At 34.4% G+C, this 18136-nt stretch overlaps 1 protein-coding gene across 2 annotated transcripts; it reads right to left on the bottom strand.

Annotated features, from left to right (window-relative positions):
- Positions 1-4495: 4495 nt before the first annotated feature.
- On the bottom strand, positions 4496-17825 carry LOC126720865 (ubiquitin carboxyl-terminal hydrolase 15). 2 transcript variants are annotated; one of them, XM_050423704.1, is made up of 14 exons: positions 17678-17825; positions 15669-16099; positions 11850-12291; positions 11313-11769; positions 11087-11238; positions 10896-10984; positions 10389-10474; positions 10122-10284; positions 9788-9911; positions 9520-9677; positions 9323-9407; positions 8589-8801; positions 6095-6156; positions 4496-5498 (listed from the first exon to the last, which is right to left on the bottom strand). In XM_050423704.1, the coding sequence occupies exons 2-14, from the start codon at positions 15953-15955 to the stop codon at positions 4802-4804; spliced, it is 3015 nt and encodes a 1004-aa protein (XP_050279661.1). In that variant the 5' UTR covers positions 15956-16099; positions 17678-17825; the 3' UTR covers positions 4496-4801. The 2 variants fall into 2 exon arrangements, with proteins under 2 accessions (XP_050279661.1, XP_050279662.1); XM_050423705.1 differs by having other exon boundaries at positions 11322-11769.
- Between the last annotated feature and the right edge of the window lie 311 nt (positions 17826-18136).

Below are 18136 nucleotides of genomic sequence, written 5' to 3'. Positions count from 1 at the left end.
GTTCTTTAATGATTATAATTGTTCTTACTTCATATCAATTGACTAAGATGTTTCTCATGATTTAGGATTTGTATTAATTAATTGAATGCTTAATTTATTATTTTTTGATTTTAAAATTGGATATCTCTTGTAATTTGCTTGGCTACAGATACAATTAATGATTTGATTTTATACTTTAGAAGCGAAAAAGAACATGCTTTAGATATTTAAATAGAAGTTTTAATGATAATATTTTCCATGATAGCAAGATTAATTTCTAGATTATCAGGCAGTAGTTAGGAAAAATTAATGATCATAAATATATGCTGATGTAAATTAACAAGGTGGATTCCAAAACCTTAATTCATTTCTCTAGATTTTTTACATCTCTTTACTGCTTTATATTATATCTTTGCTTAGTTTAATTATTTGCTTAGTATATAATTGCAAATAACCAATTTTTATTAAACTAAATTATGATTAATTTGATCAAGATTTGATTAATTTTCCTGCGTTTGTTCAAGTCCTTGTGAGTTTGACCTCGTTCTTGTCAAACTATACTTAGTTACGGTTCGTATACTTGCGAATACTTTAAAATTTCACAACAAAAAGCCCATGAGAATGTAAGAAGCAGGAAAAATGAAATGGGTCAAGGATACCCCAAAGAATGAAACAGGCCTAGGATGCCCAAGGAATAAAATGGGTTAGGGAAACCCAAGATGTTATATGAACTAACCCAGTAGGAATACTGGGCAGTGTAAACTAAAAGAAGGAATAACACATGAAACTAGCATGGCAAGCACTTCAACCTGCAAGCCCAGAAGTGGTACAATAAACAAGGGTAAACAACATCATAGTGAGAACAATGTAGTGGCATGGTAGGAGCACCAGCTAGCCCACAAACCAGAAGTGAAGGAAGATAGGGGCCGAATTAAAGAAGAGAAAGCCTACACCCAAGCAATGCCCAATCCAAAGAAGAAATGAGACGCAAAGAATGAAGACTCAAGAACTCATGGGAATGTAAGAAGCAGGAAAAATGAAATGGGCCAAGGATGCCCCAAAGAATGAAACGGGCCTAGGATGCCCAAGGAATAAAATGGACCGAGGAAGCCCAAGATGTTATATGAATTGACCCAGCAGGAATATTGGGCAGTGTATACTAAAAGAAGGAATAACACATAAAACTAGCATGGCAGACACTTCAGCCCACAAGCCCAGAAGTGGTATAGTAAACAAGGGTAAACAACATCATAGCAAAAACAACGCAGTGGCATAGCAGGATCACCAGCTAGCCCATGGATCAGAAGTGAAAGGAGACAGGGGCCGAATTAAAGAAGAGAAAGCCCACACCCAAGCAATGCCCAGTCCAAAGTAGAAATGAGATACAAAGAATGAAGACTTAAGAACTCATTCATGCCACCAAAGTTAAACAAACACCAAACATACAGCAAAGGCAGACAAATCTATAGGCAATGGCAAACGCATGAACGCCAGAAAAGCAATAGACTCATATGTAAGTGGTGCCTCAAATGAAAGTGGAGCATGCACAAGGCTCAGACACCACTTACATGAACCCAGCCAATACAAGGAAGGTGGGTCAGGGGTCTGAGATAAAAGAGGGTGTGGTCTGGCGGTGGGGAAAAGGGGGAAGCCTATTTTGGGGTTCCCACTCAAACTCTTTTGGGAGAAATATCCTACTGGAATGACATACCACCCAAAAGAGGTAAACGTGAGCTAGAATCACTAGGTGCATGCTATAAGGGTTGGTAAGAGAGAAACTCAGCCTTTATCCGAATAGGAGTGCTAAGAGAAGTAGAAAACAAAAACAAAAACAAAAACGACTCTTGTTCGGGAATGAGGCATGGCTCAGTCAACGCAGTGCAATGGTGGTGGCTAGGCAACCAGCAGACTAGTAGGCAATCAGGAAAGGACACCCACAACAGGCCAAAAGTAGTTGAAGGGTAAAAATGGTAAATCTTATCACGATAGGTAGTATAAAAAGACCCTAGCCGTGCATAATAAATAACAAGGAGAAATGAGAGAGAACACGAAAAACAGAGAAGTAGAGGAGAGGAAACAAAGAAAACAAAGAAAATAAGATAATTGAGAGTGAGGAAGAAAATAGGAGTGATAGGAGTGAAAAACATGCACGAGTAGGCTACCCACTTCTCTCCCTCTCAATAGCCCACTCTCTAGCAAGTTAAGAATCCTAGATTAAGCTAAGTCCATTTTTCAAAGTGAGTAATATTTATGGTAGGATTCTCCTGTGAGGTTACCCACATTGGAGATTGGTTCCCTTCTTGGATTTGAATCTGCCAAGGAGCCAAGTTTAGCATACTAGTCCTCTTCCTTCTTTTGTTATGATTGATTAAGGACCAATGTTGTTTTCTTGTTATTAATTTACTCCTGTCATAATTATATTATCGTATTTTCCCTTTGTAGAATTGTTTAAGCATTATCGTTGTTAGCAGCAAGTACTTTCGTTAAAACATTTTAGTTATCCTGTTATATTATATTTCTCCTGTTATAACGTTTTTTGTGATAGCTACCATGGGCACGCAACTCCACCAAGATTCATACTAGGGGTTCTAATTTGCGCACAAGCTAGCCTAAGGTAAGTTTCAATTAAGCCAATCCCAACTTTCCTACCCTAGAATCATTGGGCCGTAGTACGACAAGAGCAATCCAGCCCAAGACATAAAAAGTTTTTACTCTTAGAATGAAAGATATCGAGATAGTCAAATAGAGAAGAAAGATGAGATGAGATTCATGAAAGAGATTCAAGCATTTGATTAGTTAGGTAGACACTTGGTATATTATTGATGTATGGATGTGTGTGGTTGTATTAGTCAATAATTCATACAATGCAAGTGGGATGAGTTTTGCCTTTTAGTTTAAACTATTTTTATAAAAACAATGACAAATACTTAGTGACAATTGCATAAAAATAAAAATATTATACAAACTCAAAATAAAATGGTCATATCTACCCACATTGACAATAGATAATAACAATTGATAATGAATTTTCATGTGATGATTTCGAAATTTGAAAACTCATAGAAGGATATTGTAACATTTTATGTATTTGCGACTTTTTTTTTTTTTTTTTGGGTCAATAACTAAAGATATTTTTCTTTTTATTAAATTTTGTTAAATTGAACTTTCTAAAAGAAAAGGCATTAAATTAGAGGTCTTTAGAATACCAACATTGGATTCTACCATTCTACTAGTGATCTTATCAACTAGTGGTTTACAGTCATGCATGCAAAACTTCCTAGATCGCACTCTATTGGAAGTCTTCCTACTCTAAATTGCAGCTTGGCAAGAATCTAATTTTTAATCTCTTCGGTAACCAGTAAAATATTTTTATGTTGCTAGCATTAGTTGATAAAAGAGATAGGTTTTAAATCCTCAAGAAGCTACTGTGCTTAAAATTAAAATATTAAAAATAATAATTAATAAATTAAAAAAAATCAAAGGGTTGACCTAGTGTTGTGTAAGGCTTCATAAGGTCCTAGGTTTGAAACACAAGAGACCATCTTTGAGGACTTTCTCATTGTAATTATTATTTTTTGTTAAGAGAACTACATATCTAAGAAAATAATCAGATACTTGTGGACTTCAGGATACTCTAACTAGCCACAAAAAAAAAAAGGTGTTAAAAAGAGCATAACCAGAGTAACGACCATCAGCATTTAAGGTTGGAAATTGAATCAACCACCTAAAGTAGCCCGCACCAGCTTAAAAAAGGCATCCATTCCTATTTCCTATTATAAAAAGATAAGAAGATAGAGCATCTTCTTGCTTTAAGCCTTTTCTTCCATTTAAAATAACCGATGGGCAGACAAAATCTCTATTTCTTGGACATATCTGAGCCTCAAATACACAATCACTTTTGCATGTTTAGCATGGTCCCATCAAGTTTTACCTCACAGATAAACAATACACAAGTGACAAAGCCCAGGTAAACATTAGGCAAAATGCAATTGGTAGTGCTTTGTGGAAGTGAAGTAAATGGAACACAATTGGTGGAATGAATATAGTAATTTACCACATCCTTCAAAAGCCTACAAAATCATAATCCTCAAGGGGCTTACAAACATAATCCCTACAACTCAAATGAGAAACACCAAACTAAAACCAATTGATCCACTTTAGCTAATACTCGGAAACACTTTTCAGCTTCAGTTAGTGAATAATTTACGGCTACATTAAGGACAAAAATTTGGGATGCAGGATTTAAATAAATAAATTTGATTACAGTATATTTAAATTCAATACAGCCGAGCTCTTAACCTATTAGACTGAATTCCCCAAGGTTTTAATTGATTGCTAAGAAAAATAAAGTGAAAAGCAACAATTGTTTTAAAGATCCAGTGAAATATAGAATGATTTGTGATTGGTCCCTCTTTTACAAGCTTAGATGAGTCCTCATTTACAGCTTAGAGTACTAGAGACTCATTCAGTGCTGTAGATTATGCTGATTCATGCAATTCAGTCAATCTTCAACAAGTTATATGCTCCAGAATACTCCTGCAATTTTGTTTCTTGTAGAAAAGTTACAATACTAGGTTTGTCTCTGAGCTACTCATGAGCAAACCTAATGAAAATTTTATTTTCTGACAGTCGACAATTTACACAAAAACAGGACGGTTTGTGAATTGCTAGCTCTTTTCTCCTAACAACAATTTCAATGCTAACAAGAATAAATTTTTGTTATTCTAATATAATCACAAGCCCCAAAAACAATGTACTAAAACCAAAAATTTTGAGGCAACTCCCTAGCTAACTTATCACTATTGTAGTTAAATTTCATGGACTACAGTTTACAATGATCAGAAGTTCGTTCAAAACCATGTATTGGGTTACTCCCATATTTTACAAACATGTTGCAGTTACTATCAGAAGGGAATTGGCTTGAAGGATCACTGACCTGTTTTGAAAGCACTCGTTTCTGTACTTTGTCAAGAGGTTGTGTTGACAAATATGAGTCCAAAATATGGCCCTTTTGCTCAGAAACGAACCTCGTGTGTGGTCTACAATTTGAAACTTTTCTGCAAGAATCAGAATTGCGGGAGTATTCTGGTGCATATAATGTATTGAAGATTGACGAGATTGTGTCTGCATTGCATGTATCAGCATAATCTACAGTACTGAATGAATCTCTAGTACTCTCAGTTGTGAATGAGGCCTCATCTGAGCTTGTAAAGAGGGACCAATCACTTGATGTTGCATTAGAGAAGTCCATGCAGACTGGTTCAGCATATGCTTCCATCACTGGCTGGACATTTCTGCTAGCACTCTTGAGGATGCCATTTGAAGTATGGTTGGTAGAACGGGGAGGCATATCTGGTCTTGGATTTGTTGAATCTTGTAAGCCAACAGATTGGCTGCTAGGTCTGCTTTGACTGGTCCTTGCAAGCTTCTGAGCTTTTGATATGCAGTTCCTTGCAGAGTCAGGAACTTGTTGCTGGATGGTTTTCTCAATATATGTTCTTTGAGGAAGAGGGCAAGACCTAAAACAAAATCATAGAGCATCTACAATCTGAAGAGCATATAAATGAATTGCAAAAGAATATATACAAAAAGACATAGCATAAAGATACAGGGGAGGGATCCACTGAAATCCTTGTAAGGAGATTGATATAAAATAAAATAAAAAAAGGTTGTACCTAGTGCACAAACTCCCACTTTTGTGGGTCTAGGAGAGAGGTCATGGTAAGCAGTCTTACCCCCAACTTATTAGAGAGGCTAATTCAAAAACTTGAACCCCTGATCAATTGCATTTGGTGGATGGCACTTGCCATCACACCAAGACTTGACCTTTGACATAAGTGATAAAAAAAAGAGGTCCAACATACACTTGCCTATATGATGTAATACTAAAAGTAGAACTGATCTCCCTTGAAATGCCCAAAGTACCTACATCACTATAGTTTGGGAAGTACTTGTCATTACTTATCAAACAAAGTACTTCTGAGTGATATAGATATAAAGGGTTAATTTAGGCAAACATATAAAAAAGGGCAAGAGTAACCAAACAAACAAGGAAAGAAAAAGGAAAAGAAAAAAAAAAATTAAGTGAGGACTTTTAGCCCCAGACAATGCATACCTCATGTAAAACAAGATATATGCTCCTTCAGACATCACCTGGCTCATTGGCACGGGCTGAACCTGTCAATGCAATTCATTAAACCAGAAAATCATAAGAAACAATAGGAAAATCAATGCTAAGTGTAGTCCCAACCTTTTCAACCATTAATATTTGCATTGAGAGGAACCATGTCAAGCATAAAGGGGAAATAAGAACATGAAGGCTGACTATGACAGTTGTTTCTGATCTGCTTATGTGAATAGGAGCTAGAACCATATCAAGTGAATCATATAGTTTCACATCCATAAAATAAGTCTAGAGGATTCCTCACTTTTTTTCACTCATTCAAAACCATAATGGACACAATTTGGATATTTCAATTATATATATATATATATATATATATGTCAATTTAACAATTCATGGAGGCATAAATACTAATTATACAGAGATGTCACATTTGAAACAACAAAATATAGCTATCTCAACTAGCACTCTCCTACAGCATCTCAGATTCGCATATGTATATCAATCATCCAAGAAACATAATCTCCTAAAAGTAAATATATTTGCATTTAATCCTAAAAAAGTATGTTGATTAAAGATGTTTTCCAGATAAATCTCAAAACATGATGCATTAAATGACAAGGCTTCCGACCTCATTGCCACAGCATTTAGTTGACTGAGCAAAACTCTGAATTCACAACTATCATCAACCCCTTACTGCTCACTTAGCTTATGAGGGCCTCATTGTAAACACCAGATTGGGTCATTTAGATATTAGTAAACTAAAGAAGCAATTTTGAACCATATGATTATAATTTATAAGTAGTACAACTTATTTTTGCATAAAAAGCTCTCTTTGCATTGCCTCAACTGCAATGCAAGAGCACTTAATTTCTATTATGAGAAAAGTTTCTCTTGGTAGGTGAATATATAGAATGCACTGTAAAATCTGTAAAAGTGAGGTTTTTTGAAACTCTTCTAATACTATCACAATTTATTCATAACTTAAAACATTCATTGATATTATATACTTATCAAAAAAGAAGAAGAAAAGACTCCTCTTTTTGCAAGACAAGGCCGTGCTAGAAGGGAGTACTCTATAATTGGAGAATAGGTAAGGGCACCAATCATCAACAAGAGAACCATGTCTAAGCATCTACGTTGGTTGTAATGTTATAACCAAAAGGAAGAATAAGCAACGTGTCATCACACTCAATGCAAAAAGCATAATAAAAAATTTAATGGAACATGTAGAGTTTACGATACATGATATAGATATCACTTACAGCTTGTTTGGAAGGGTGGATAAAAAGGGATCTTTCTAGAATATTCAATCTATTCCCTATTTGGGAATTTACTAAGGAAGGAATGGAATGACTAGGAGGGAATGTTCATTTCATTCCCTCTTAAGCATTCCTCCTAAAAGTGGAAAAAATAAGCATTCCTTTAATGAAAGGGAGTTGAAATATTGATTGTATCTCTAGTATAAGAAGATAAATAAAAGGTGACGGATATATTAGTGAAATTAAATATTTCTTTCTTTTCTATTTCTTCTCATATAAACTCCCAAACATACTAAAGAAAATAAATCATACTCCATCCCATTCTTTAAACTCCCAAACCTAATGTTAGATAAGGTAGATTTTCACATTCAGTAACTAAAGAAATTAAGACTGATATTGAAATTTCTTTCATTTTGATATAAAACGCTAAATATTATATAAATTAGTTAATTCAATTGAACTTCTATAAAGAGAATCTAATTATGTTTAGCCTTGCCAAAAATTGGATGTGAGGTTGTCTACCAATCATCCACCTCTCCTAGACCTTGCATAAGTAGGAACTTTGTGCACCAGGTATAAACCTTTTGGTTGACCAACACGGCTGATTTGCAGACTAAGAGATATATTTTATGACATTGACAAATGGAGGTCTTCATTCATGCTTTTATCGTTAGCTTGAAATGGCATCTTTGGCATTGATGCATCAATTTTAAGGTTAATGTGACAATATCACATATTTAAGGGAGTATTTAAATCTTGTATTAAAACCTCAAGAATACAAGCAATCTTGCAAGAATATATTTCCAAAGTCAATTTTTGTTGTTCCCCTGATTCTCTTAGATAAAAATTTACCCAAAAAAATACACCCAACCAGACTATCAATTCTTAAAGTTTGGAACATAATCATAACATAAGTATAAATGTGTTCCATTATTTTGAACAAAGGATCAACAAATGATAAGAGCAAATCATCAATTAGAAACAATGATCACTGACCTTTCTATTTTCTTTTTTCTTTTTTCTAATTTTTATGAACAACAGAAGAGGAAAAACACCATCCAAAAGACTAGTGACATGCCTTGAAAAAATTTGTCGAAATGAACCATCAAATGCATCTTTCAAATGGTCAAATGCCAAGACAAAAATTCTTAAAAGAAAAATAAAATAAATTTTGAAACACATAATCAACGTATCCCATAACACTTATAAGGAGAAAAATTTACCTCAGTGTCATCTATCCTGAACCAATTTCCACGCATATCTTTCACATATGACACGTAATGTCCAGAGAAAGATGCATTTAATGTGTCCAAATGCACAACAACAGCATAAAGCAAGTAAAGTGGTGGCATGTCTTCGGTCCTAGTCATAAAGGGAATCATATCCAACATGTCGGGAAAAGTGATCCGCTTACTTATTTTCCCATATCTTCCCTCCTGATGAAGCAAAATCCAATATTGAAGATTCCAACAAGTTTTTTCACAAGCATAAAACATGTAGATATCTATTAGAAAATGTGCCAAAGCCAAATCCAGAAATCATTTAGTGTAGTAAAAACATGATGGTGTCCCATGTTTCAACTTTCAAGTGTTGACCCTTGTGTAGGTTCTAAAAAACAGAGAGATAGCATATGGCTTCACCTTTGATAATATAATCATTGGGGGAGGGTCTCCATGGGAAACACTGAGAGGAGCCAATTGAGAAATAATTTCTCATTACTAAATCTTTTTTTTTCCTTGATATTACCTAATGGGTAATAAAAGCAACTTATGTAGCTGCAAAGCAATTTGTCAACCACTTGTAGACAATTAAATTAAGACTCAAATCTAATTCTGTCTCAATCATGATCTCATGCACTGATGTTTAATGTCTAATTGAAATTAATAGAGAATCACAAAGACACAGTAACATATGGCAGGACCTCCAACTCATCACTAATGCAGTTGCACAGTGGTACCTGAAATCTCTTCAAGACAATTGTCAGGATATTTGGAGCCTCATGTATGCTCAATTCCTTCCTAGCTCGAACATATGTAGCACATCTGTACATCAAAATATATGAACAGCTTATAAGCTATTTGAGTTGAAACCCAAAGCTTTTAACTTCTACAATACATGGTTACGCTAAGAGTTAATAAACTAAGGTCATCAAACCTTCCACATCTGTACATGTTTTCTCCATCCAAATCTTCAGTGGCTGTAAATTGAGTCAACGCATCTTCCAATGATTCAACCCAACCATATATCTCTAATGTGAGATCCATCATGTTTTCATATCGTTCTGATTCTTGATGACATATCATACACTTGACCTAGTAACATTGATATTAACTTTAGATGATCATTGTAGGTAAGAAAAAAAAAAAAAAAAAAGATTTCACAACCAAGCTTTAAGACAAAAGTTAAAAGAAGAAATAAACACCTTTGATCTAAGACGGCCACCAAAAATATGTTGTATAAAAGTTGTTTCTTGCAATATAGGATCAACCTTTTTCTCACCACCTAGTCCTTCCAAGCATATAGATTGCATTGACGCAATAATAAGCCTGGATAAGACAGCATTATATAATTTTATTTAATTAAACTGATGTAGAACATCATCAACATAAGATACTTCTTTAATTCAAATTTGACTAAGTCTTTTCCATTTTTGCATATAAGGAAACAGACACAACAAAGAGAACCAAAACCAGTGTTAACAAGAAATAAATTGAAAAAAAAGAGAAGACAAAATTGGTTACTAAATCTTAATAGACCTTAAAAATTCATGTGCATCTTCCTGACTTCCATCACCAATTTGGAAATTAATACTTCGGATATGCATAAGGATCCTGCTCAAAGACAGAGGGCCCCCACTTTCTCTTAACATCACTGCATGTTGCTCTAGTTCACACATGAGACACCAACCTTTTACACAACCTAACATGAATAAAATAAACCAGAGTAAGTACAACATCAAAACAAAAGTAAAGCTCAAACATTTGACAATCTAACAATGAAAGTAAATGAGAAGACTTGAGTACATGCTCTTGAATGTGATCTATGAATCAGATAGGTGATGAGAGGCTTTGTGCAGGTCAAACACTGCAAGACGGCATTAGCATAGCAACTGCAAAAAATAAAAAATAAACAATAAAGAATAGAATGAAAGATTCTCAAATGTCTAACACATTAGAATTACCCCAATAAAATTTTTCTAAAATGTGTACTTTCATTCATGGATCTATGTAGTTGATCAACCAAATATTTACATCTGCTTTCTTTTTCACATTTCATCTACCTTGTATGTTCACTATGTCTTCAATAAATTCTATAGAGTCTAGCAAAAAGAAAACAAAAGCAAGAAACTAGTGACAGACAATTGCATGAAGTACAGCAAATTCTAGTCGTCGCTTAAGTTTATAAACAAAAGCACACAATAGGGACAAGAACTCTGTTTCTTATTGTTTTTGCTTCCCGGTTTTGTACTTTTGAACTACAAGTGCTAAACACAGTCTTCATTTCTTTTAGAAAGTAAGATGTGGTAATACCTGTTACCACAATTTAAAAGGCCCCTAGGTGATAGGTCAAAGACTTCACACTGGAAGAACTTTACAAATTCCTCATAAGGAAACAGCATCTGATACAGAAAAATAGCAGATAATATGTGAGAAATTCCATTTAACTACTTAAGACAGAGGAAGCAACAAAATCAAATAACATAGGGTTAACCAGAATTGACCTTTAATTTGTTGTTTCTTTTGCCATTATTTATCGGAGCATCTTGTCTGGTAAGTTTGGTTGACTTTCTTAGACCAACCATCTTCATAATTCCCATCCTTTCAACCCCATTGCTTCCTTGTGCAGCTTTGATATCTCTCATTCTGGCAACATCTGCAAAATGCATACAGAATTAGGGGAACAATTAAGTGCAAGGTACATAAAAAATAAAAAATAAAAAAAGTTACCAGTCTGACTTGATTCATTGGCAACATGTCCTTTCCTCTCTAATTCTGAACAATATTGCTCTCCAGAAACTTTCATTGTTGATTTTGGCAATTTAGAAATTTTCGCCTGTAAAGCTTGTGACCCACTTTTTGCATTTACATTTCCATTAGTTGCAGTCATTTCATAGGAGCTATTGAAATTTATTTTTTCAGCATTAGTAGAATTTTCCCATTTAAGTAAATCTCCTTCATCCTGATCATACTCCATTTGATGTGCATTTGTTCCATTTCTAGTCAAACATGATGAGCTTGAGAATCCACAACTTTTTCTTGGTTCAAATGTATTCTGAGGTGGGGTAATATACTTATCACTCCCATGCATCGTACCTTTTGAAGCAGCTTGTCCTACATTAGAGCTATTGACATTGTGCTTTCTTAAATTTTCTACTTCTGACACAACAGAATCACTCTTTCTTGACTGCAGCCAATTAGAAATTATATCATAAGCAGAGAAAAATTATTGCTAAAAATAAAATAATAAATTCCAAAGATACTGACCCTATGCCTTGTAAATGCCTCCTTTGATGAAATAAAATCAGAAGTCAAATGGGTAGCCCTACTTTTGGAGGCATCTTCACAAGAGTCAATTACATCTTTATCCTCTCCTCTCAATATTTCATTCTGGGGTTTATGAGACACCCGTTTGTTCACTGTTCTCTCAAGAATGGGGATTTGAGAGTTACCAATTGTAGAGAAATCAACAACACCAGGAACACCAAAGCTTAATGAAGTTAAATCATCTGCAGAAACTTTTTCTCCCTGATCATTATCATAACCAAGGAACTGTGAGTTCATGTAGTCATTATGTAAAACCCTGCCATGAAGGGATTCTTCGACTGAGACAGACTTAGGAGATGAGCTTGAGCTGCTAGTAGTTTCCAATTGCTGGCACTCTTGCTTGTGAGCTTGCCTCCAGTGGATAATTTGACACTTTCCAGAACTGTAAAAAAGTTATCAGTCCAAAATTTGATAAACTTTCAGAGTCCGAGTCATTTCAAGAATGCTATTGATTCTCAAAAAACAGGATTTTTTTTTTTTTTTGGCTCCTCTCAATAAGATAGTGAAGCAAATCTACAGCATGTATAATTGTGCAAAGTTCTTTCAAAAGAAAAATGATAGGTAAACATTTCAATCAAAGAGAAAATACATACAAATGATGATTATAATACATCCTAATGTCAAATTTCAATATAAAAATTCATGAATGCTATAAATTCTAAAAAAGAATCACAGTGCTAGTTTCCAAAAGCGCATAGTCAATCATATAAAGTGCTTTAAAAATACTTGTCAAAGAATTCCTGGTCTACTCTGTACTATTGAAGATATGATTATTCCTCTCTCTGGATCGTTCACATGATACAAAGAGGGGAAGCCCTGCAAATCTCACCCTTCTCACCACAGCAGACCTCCCTTTCTGGGAAACAAATACATCCTTCATCCTTCAAGGCATTACCTAATGCACTCCAAACAAAGTGAAGACTTAAGGACTAGAACTCATCGGCCACATCACAATGTTAAAGAACATCCTACTGATTCATTGCTACTTTTGCTCATACAAAATTTATTCATAGTAATTATACCCCTATGGTTATTCAAAATGAAGAACATGAGAAATAGACCGTGCTAGTGCTGGTCAAGGTAAAGGTAATAGGTTTAACAGGAGACAATAAGCCTGCAAGAGCAAAGTGGGAGGGTCCAAAGAAAATGCATGAGCAAATGAAAGTAATAAATATGAAGCTTCTCTAACAACAGTTTTGGGTTTTTTACTTAGAAAAAAATTTTAAAAATTAAAAAAAAAAAGTTTTGGGTTTTAACCTTTAAACTTCCAATTTTAAATTTTGGAGCCCCCAAAGTTTGGCCCCAAAACTCCTGAATTCAGTATTTTCACTCCCCATGATGGTCAAGTGATTGCTTGAAAGACCTTGATAGTTAACATCTCTAGAAAAACAGGCACCAAAATACTTATTAAGTAGATGGGAGCAATTGAAAGTGCTTCTTCCTTTTTATTTTTAAATCCACAAAAAGCCAACAAAGGATGATGAATGGATATTAGATTGTTCCAAGAAATTTTTCCAATTGCTTGGCTGTAACCATTATAGGCCAGTGTTTCTACAAAACACTAACCAATACAAATTAATAACATTGAATAAGAATAAAGATACATTTTTGAAACTAGATTACTAGACCTCCAATTAAACCACAAAAATGACCAGTGAAATCAATGGCTGCACCATGGAGTCAACCAAGAAAAACCATGATGCCACCATGATGTAAAAGTTATAAGAGAATAATTAGTTATATAAAATAAATAAATAAATAAAAGCACAAGATTAAATAAAATCCAGGACAAATTCACTGGAAAAAGGATTTGAAAACTTTTAAATGTTTTCTAACAAATTTAACAATTAAGTTACTATAAAACACCTGCAAATGCACACTAGTTTTTATTTCTTTTGTAGGTGAAACAGATATGTTCAAATAAGGGAGAACTCCTAGGATTCTAATGCACTGTGTATTTATACAAAAAAATGGTGTAAATTTCTTCATTTCCTTCTTATTTCTGTTTCAAACACAATCCCTTTTTCTTTTGATTTTAAACCATATGATCCTTCATACCAAGAACAGCGTATCAAAGAAGATTCACTTTCCGGAATTCCAAGTGACATGATTCCTTCAGAAGCTAAAGTTGAATGATTGAAGTCTCCTCCAGGTTCAGTCGAAGAGATCAGAGTGAAATAAAATCAACCAGCAACTAGTATCCCTCACTCCTTCTCCCTCATACCAAATTCAACACCAATTTCTAAAGCAGCGGCAAGAACTCATGCCAACGTCCCATATGGAGCTGCCATTGCTGCTACTTGTTCGGTTTTCTTTTCTATTTTAATCTCCTTCCTATTTTCTTACCTTTGACTGTCAGCTTTCTGAGAAGTGTAAAAGGAATAGAATAGGCTGCTAAAGAACTTTGCTTGAACTCTAAAAATCTTAAAGTTGAGCTAATTAGTCATTTTCAAGTTGAGTGGAACAAGCCAAGTTGAGCTCAAGCTTGGAAATATTTGTATGAGCCAAGCACAAGCTGGCTTGATGAAGCTTGTTTGAGCTGGAAGCATGCCAAGCTCAGACACACTAGAATCTGGCTCAGTTTGGCTCATTTGCATCTAACAAACCTAGAGAATTGATATTTATTTATTCCAAAAAAAAAAAAAACACAAACATTTTTCATTAGCCATGATTGCTCAGTTAGAGCGCAACCAAGGCCAATTCAAAGACATACTAAACACTACCATCAAAGATTAATAGAAAGCGAAAGTTGGAAAGTGGTACTAGCCAGAGTATTATTCACTTAGGCTATCAGTATCCAAAAAAGTGTCTACATTTCAGTCAAACTAGCAGGTATAGCATTTTAAAAGAAACAGGTTTCCAGCATTTTTTGGAAATTTGTAGTCCATTCCCTCAGCATACAGAGTATCATGCTTATTATTAAAAGTTTAAAGCACACACTAACAAGAAGCAATGGTATCAAAGAAGAACAAGAGGAAGAGAAAGATTATTTTATGCTCAACACAGCTATATTTGTCTTTCCTAAGTTATTTTTTCATTATTAAAAAATATTTTAATTGCAAAATAAGTGGGGATCCCACATCTCAGTTCTCTATTTTATTTTACACAAAATAGCTAAGTTTAATACTGTAAATTATTCTATTGCAAGAACAAGACTCATAATTGTAGTGGTATTTGGTATGTCGATATCAACAAAACTATTTCAAGAATTCAAGTAAAAAATGTATAGTAAAGCCAAAATGATTTATATGAAGTAACCCATTCAAATAAAACTCCTAAAAGATTCACATCTAGATTTTAATTGCCAAGTTGGATATATCCTATAGCTCACTTTTGTATCTTACTTCAGGCAAAGACTTCCAAGAGTCTTCCAATATTCCTATACAGTGATTCATTCATAACTATATACAGTGACAAGCTATAGAGAGGGAGGACATTCATTGAGTGACCAAATAGACAATTCCTAGGTCAGAATCAAGGAGATAAACACACATGTCAGATGAAGGGCAGGGGCAAGGCACAGTTCATCAGGAACTGGCAATTATCACCATCCATGATCAGAAATTTTTTTACTTCTTTCACAAGTGAAGTAAAAATTCTACCAATCAAATCTGGGGATGTAAATATTTTGGCGCTGTTCTTAATCTTATTGACAATATTTTTCCTACTTTGTTTACTTCATTGAATTCCAACAATGGCAAGAATACAGTGCTCGAGAAAAAAAGTTGTTGCAATAAAAGTACAAGGAATAAGACATACCAATATCTAATAGATTTGCATCTAGAGCAGCGGGTTTTAGCAGGAGCAAAGCATCTCGCACACACATGAAGTCCACTCTTTGAAGAAGACACAAGAGGAATAGCATTACCCACAGCCATCGCTTCTGCTTTAAAAGCTTCTTCAGCAGCCAATTGAGCTAGCAAACTTATTCTTTCTCTCTTCTTTGTAACCTCACTCCATTTTCCAAGTAAGATGTAAGCAACCAAAGGGAGCACAACCAAGACAAGAAACAATACAGGTATATCAGCTTCCCTTGGTTCAAGCATGTCACCACCAGCATTCTCATGACCAATATTCTCTCAAAACCACTATCCCGGAGACAGCTTATTAAAGCTAAACAATTCTAAGTAAATTAACATCCAGAGGCAACAACATGAATTGCAACACCGAATATGACCCACCAAGAATACCTGCAAAGTTTTTTATTCGAAAAATTCACAATGTAACTAATCAAACTTAGAAAAAAATAAAACTACACGATTCTTGTTTTAGTACAAAAATATGCAATTATTTACATCAACAGAAAACAAGCTATTTCAAATTCTGAGTTTAATTTGTCCAGCAGGGTCTCCTTTTACAAAGAAGTGATTCTCTATCTCTTTCCAGACTTGAAATAGAATGATGGAAAATATATATATATATATATATATATAACTGCAGAACATCTTCTTCCAAATATGTAAAGCTAATCCAAAACGAAAATAAAGAGATAAAAGCAATAGAGCCATATCTCTACCATTGAATTCAACAAACTGGAAATGCCTACTTGTTTCCTCCAAATCCTATTATCACTATAGGAGAACCTAATAAACTACACCATTAGACAATCACAGTAGTGCCTCTATTCAATATAAAGGCAAATCAGAACATCAAATAAAAGGATGCAGCAACAAACTATGATTTCATGATTAAACTACTTTTGAGATTTTATCAAGAAATATGACTTATACATAAAAAAAAAAAAATTATAAAAAAAAAAAAAAAAAAAAAAAAAAAAAAAAAAAAACAGGTTTTGAAATCACAATTTTATGAGGAACTTCAAGAGCCAATAACCCAATTTCATCATAGGCAGGAAGCGTGAAACTAAGCTTTTATCATAATCAGAAACCAAACCATAGCTAGATCAAAAGTATTAGTTTTTTCCTTACATATCTTTTTTACTCAAGAGGATCATGTAAAATGGGAACAATCTACTTAAGGAGAATATATAGCCTATTATCAGCTAGGAATGCAATTAGAGGTACTCATCCTAAAGTGCCATGGTGGAAAGTAATCTGGTTCCCTAAGAATGTACCTCAAGCATAGCTTTATATAGTGACATGATATCCCACATCAATAAATGCAAGGAATTTATTATAAAAATAAGAAAATTGTTTAGTATTCCCGGAGGAATTAGTAACACGTCCCTATATTCCAGGAGCTTGCATTTTTATGCAGAGTGCCACGTCGGCTGTATTCTGAGAGTACCTAATAATTACTCGTTACAGGGTCATTAAAACATGGAGACCCCATTTTCCGCTTTAATGTGTACACTGGGAAAGACCCACTAGTATGTGAGTAAAACATTATTGTACTCCCAGGTACTGTATAATTAGTATTCTGCAGTAAGAGTCATGAAAAAGAAAACAACAAAGAACAACTTGTTTACTAGAGATTTGATTGATAACTTGCAAAAAGGGTAAAGGGTTTTCTTCCTATGACAGAAGATTGTGCATCAATATAGGCATCTCTGATTCAAGTCGGTTTTACTTTTCATATGGGTGAAAAACAAAAAAACCATAGGAAGCTGAGAATATGATTCTTAACCCAAAACGAAAGCGAAAAAATTAAGGAACAGAGAAAGAACCTAATAAAGCTTTGTGGAAAAAATTTTAGGGGTTACAGTTTGAGAATCAAACGAAAAAAATGCCCTGAAATTTACACCAAATCACACCCATTAACTTCATTGTTTGAAATGCAATAAGAGAGAGAGAGAGTGAGAGACGTACCTGCCTGAAGTGAAACGGAGTCGGCGTGAGAGTGTGGATCACGGGTCACGTGTAGTTCTCAACTGAGAGTGAGAGTGAAGAGTGTGAAAGTGGGTTTTGGGGAATAATAATAGAGTCTAGCAGAGAGAGGGAAAGGTCTTTAAGGAAGGAAGAGACAGAGAATGTTGACTATAATTGACCACGATTTCTTGAATTCGTTTGTTGAAGATTCGGTTTCGTGGTTATTTCATTTTTGGCAACTTCTTTTTTTTGTGCAAAGAGCTCGGGACTTATGAATGCGGTTTCAAAAGATTTAAGACTCGGTTTCGATGGATTTGACTCGAATGTTACATATGCTATGGTAGATGCGGACATAGTTTGAAATTTGACAAATCAGTCATTTTCACGATCCGCTTTTAATACTCATTAAGACAAGAATGACATAAGAGTATTGATAATGATTAATGAACAAACAACTAC

This window comes from Quercus robur, chromosome 4 (genome assembly GCF_932294415.1).
Source record: "Quercus robur chromosome 4, dhQueRobu3.1, whole genome shotgun sequence".
NCBI lineage: Eukaryota > Viridiplantae > Streptophyta > Magnoliopsida > Fagales > Fagaceae > Quercus > Quercus robur.
Note: the sequence above shows the minus strand (reverse complement) of the source record. Positions and strands in the feature narration are given on the sequence as shown.

Bases quoted from the DNA above. Each gene is read 5' to 3' on its own strand.
- LOC126720865 (XM_050423704.1), bottom strand. From the start codon at position 15,955: ATGCTTGAACCAAGGGAAGCTGATATACCTGTATTGTTTCTTGTCTTG. The intron at 9,408-9,519 runs GTTTGATGACCT...TTTGATGTACAG, and splicing joins AACATGTACAGATGTGGAAG to ATGTGCTACATATGTTCGAG. The intron at 6,157-8,588 runs GTAAATTTTTCT...TTGCATTGACAG, and splicing joins TCAGGATAGATGACACTGAG to GTTCAGCCCGTGCCAATGAG.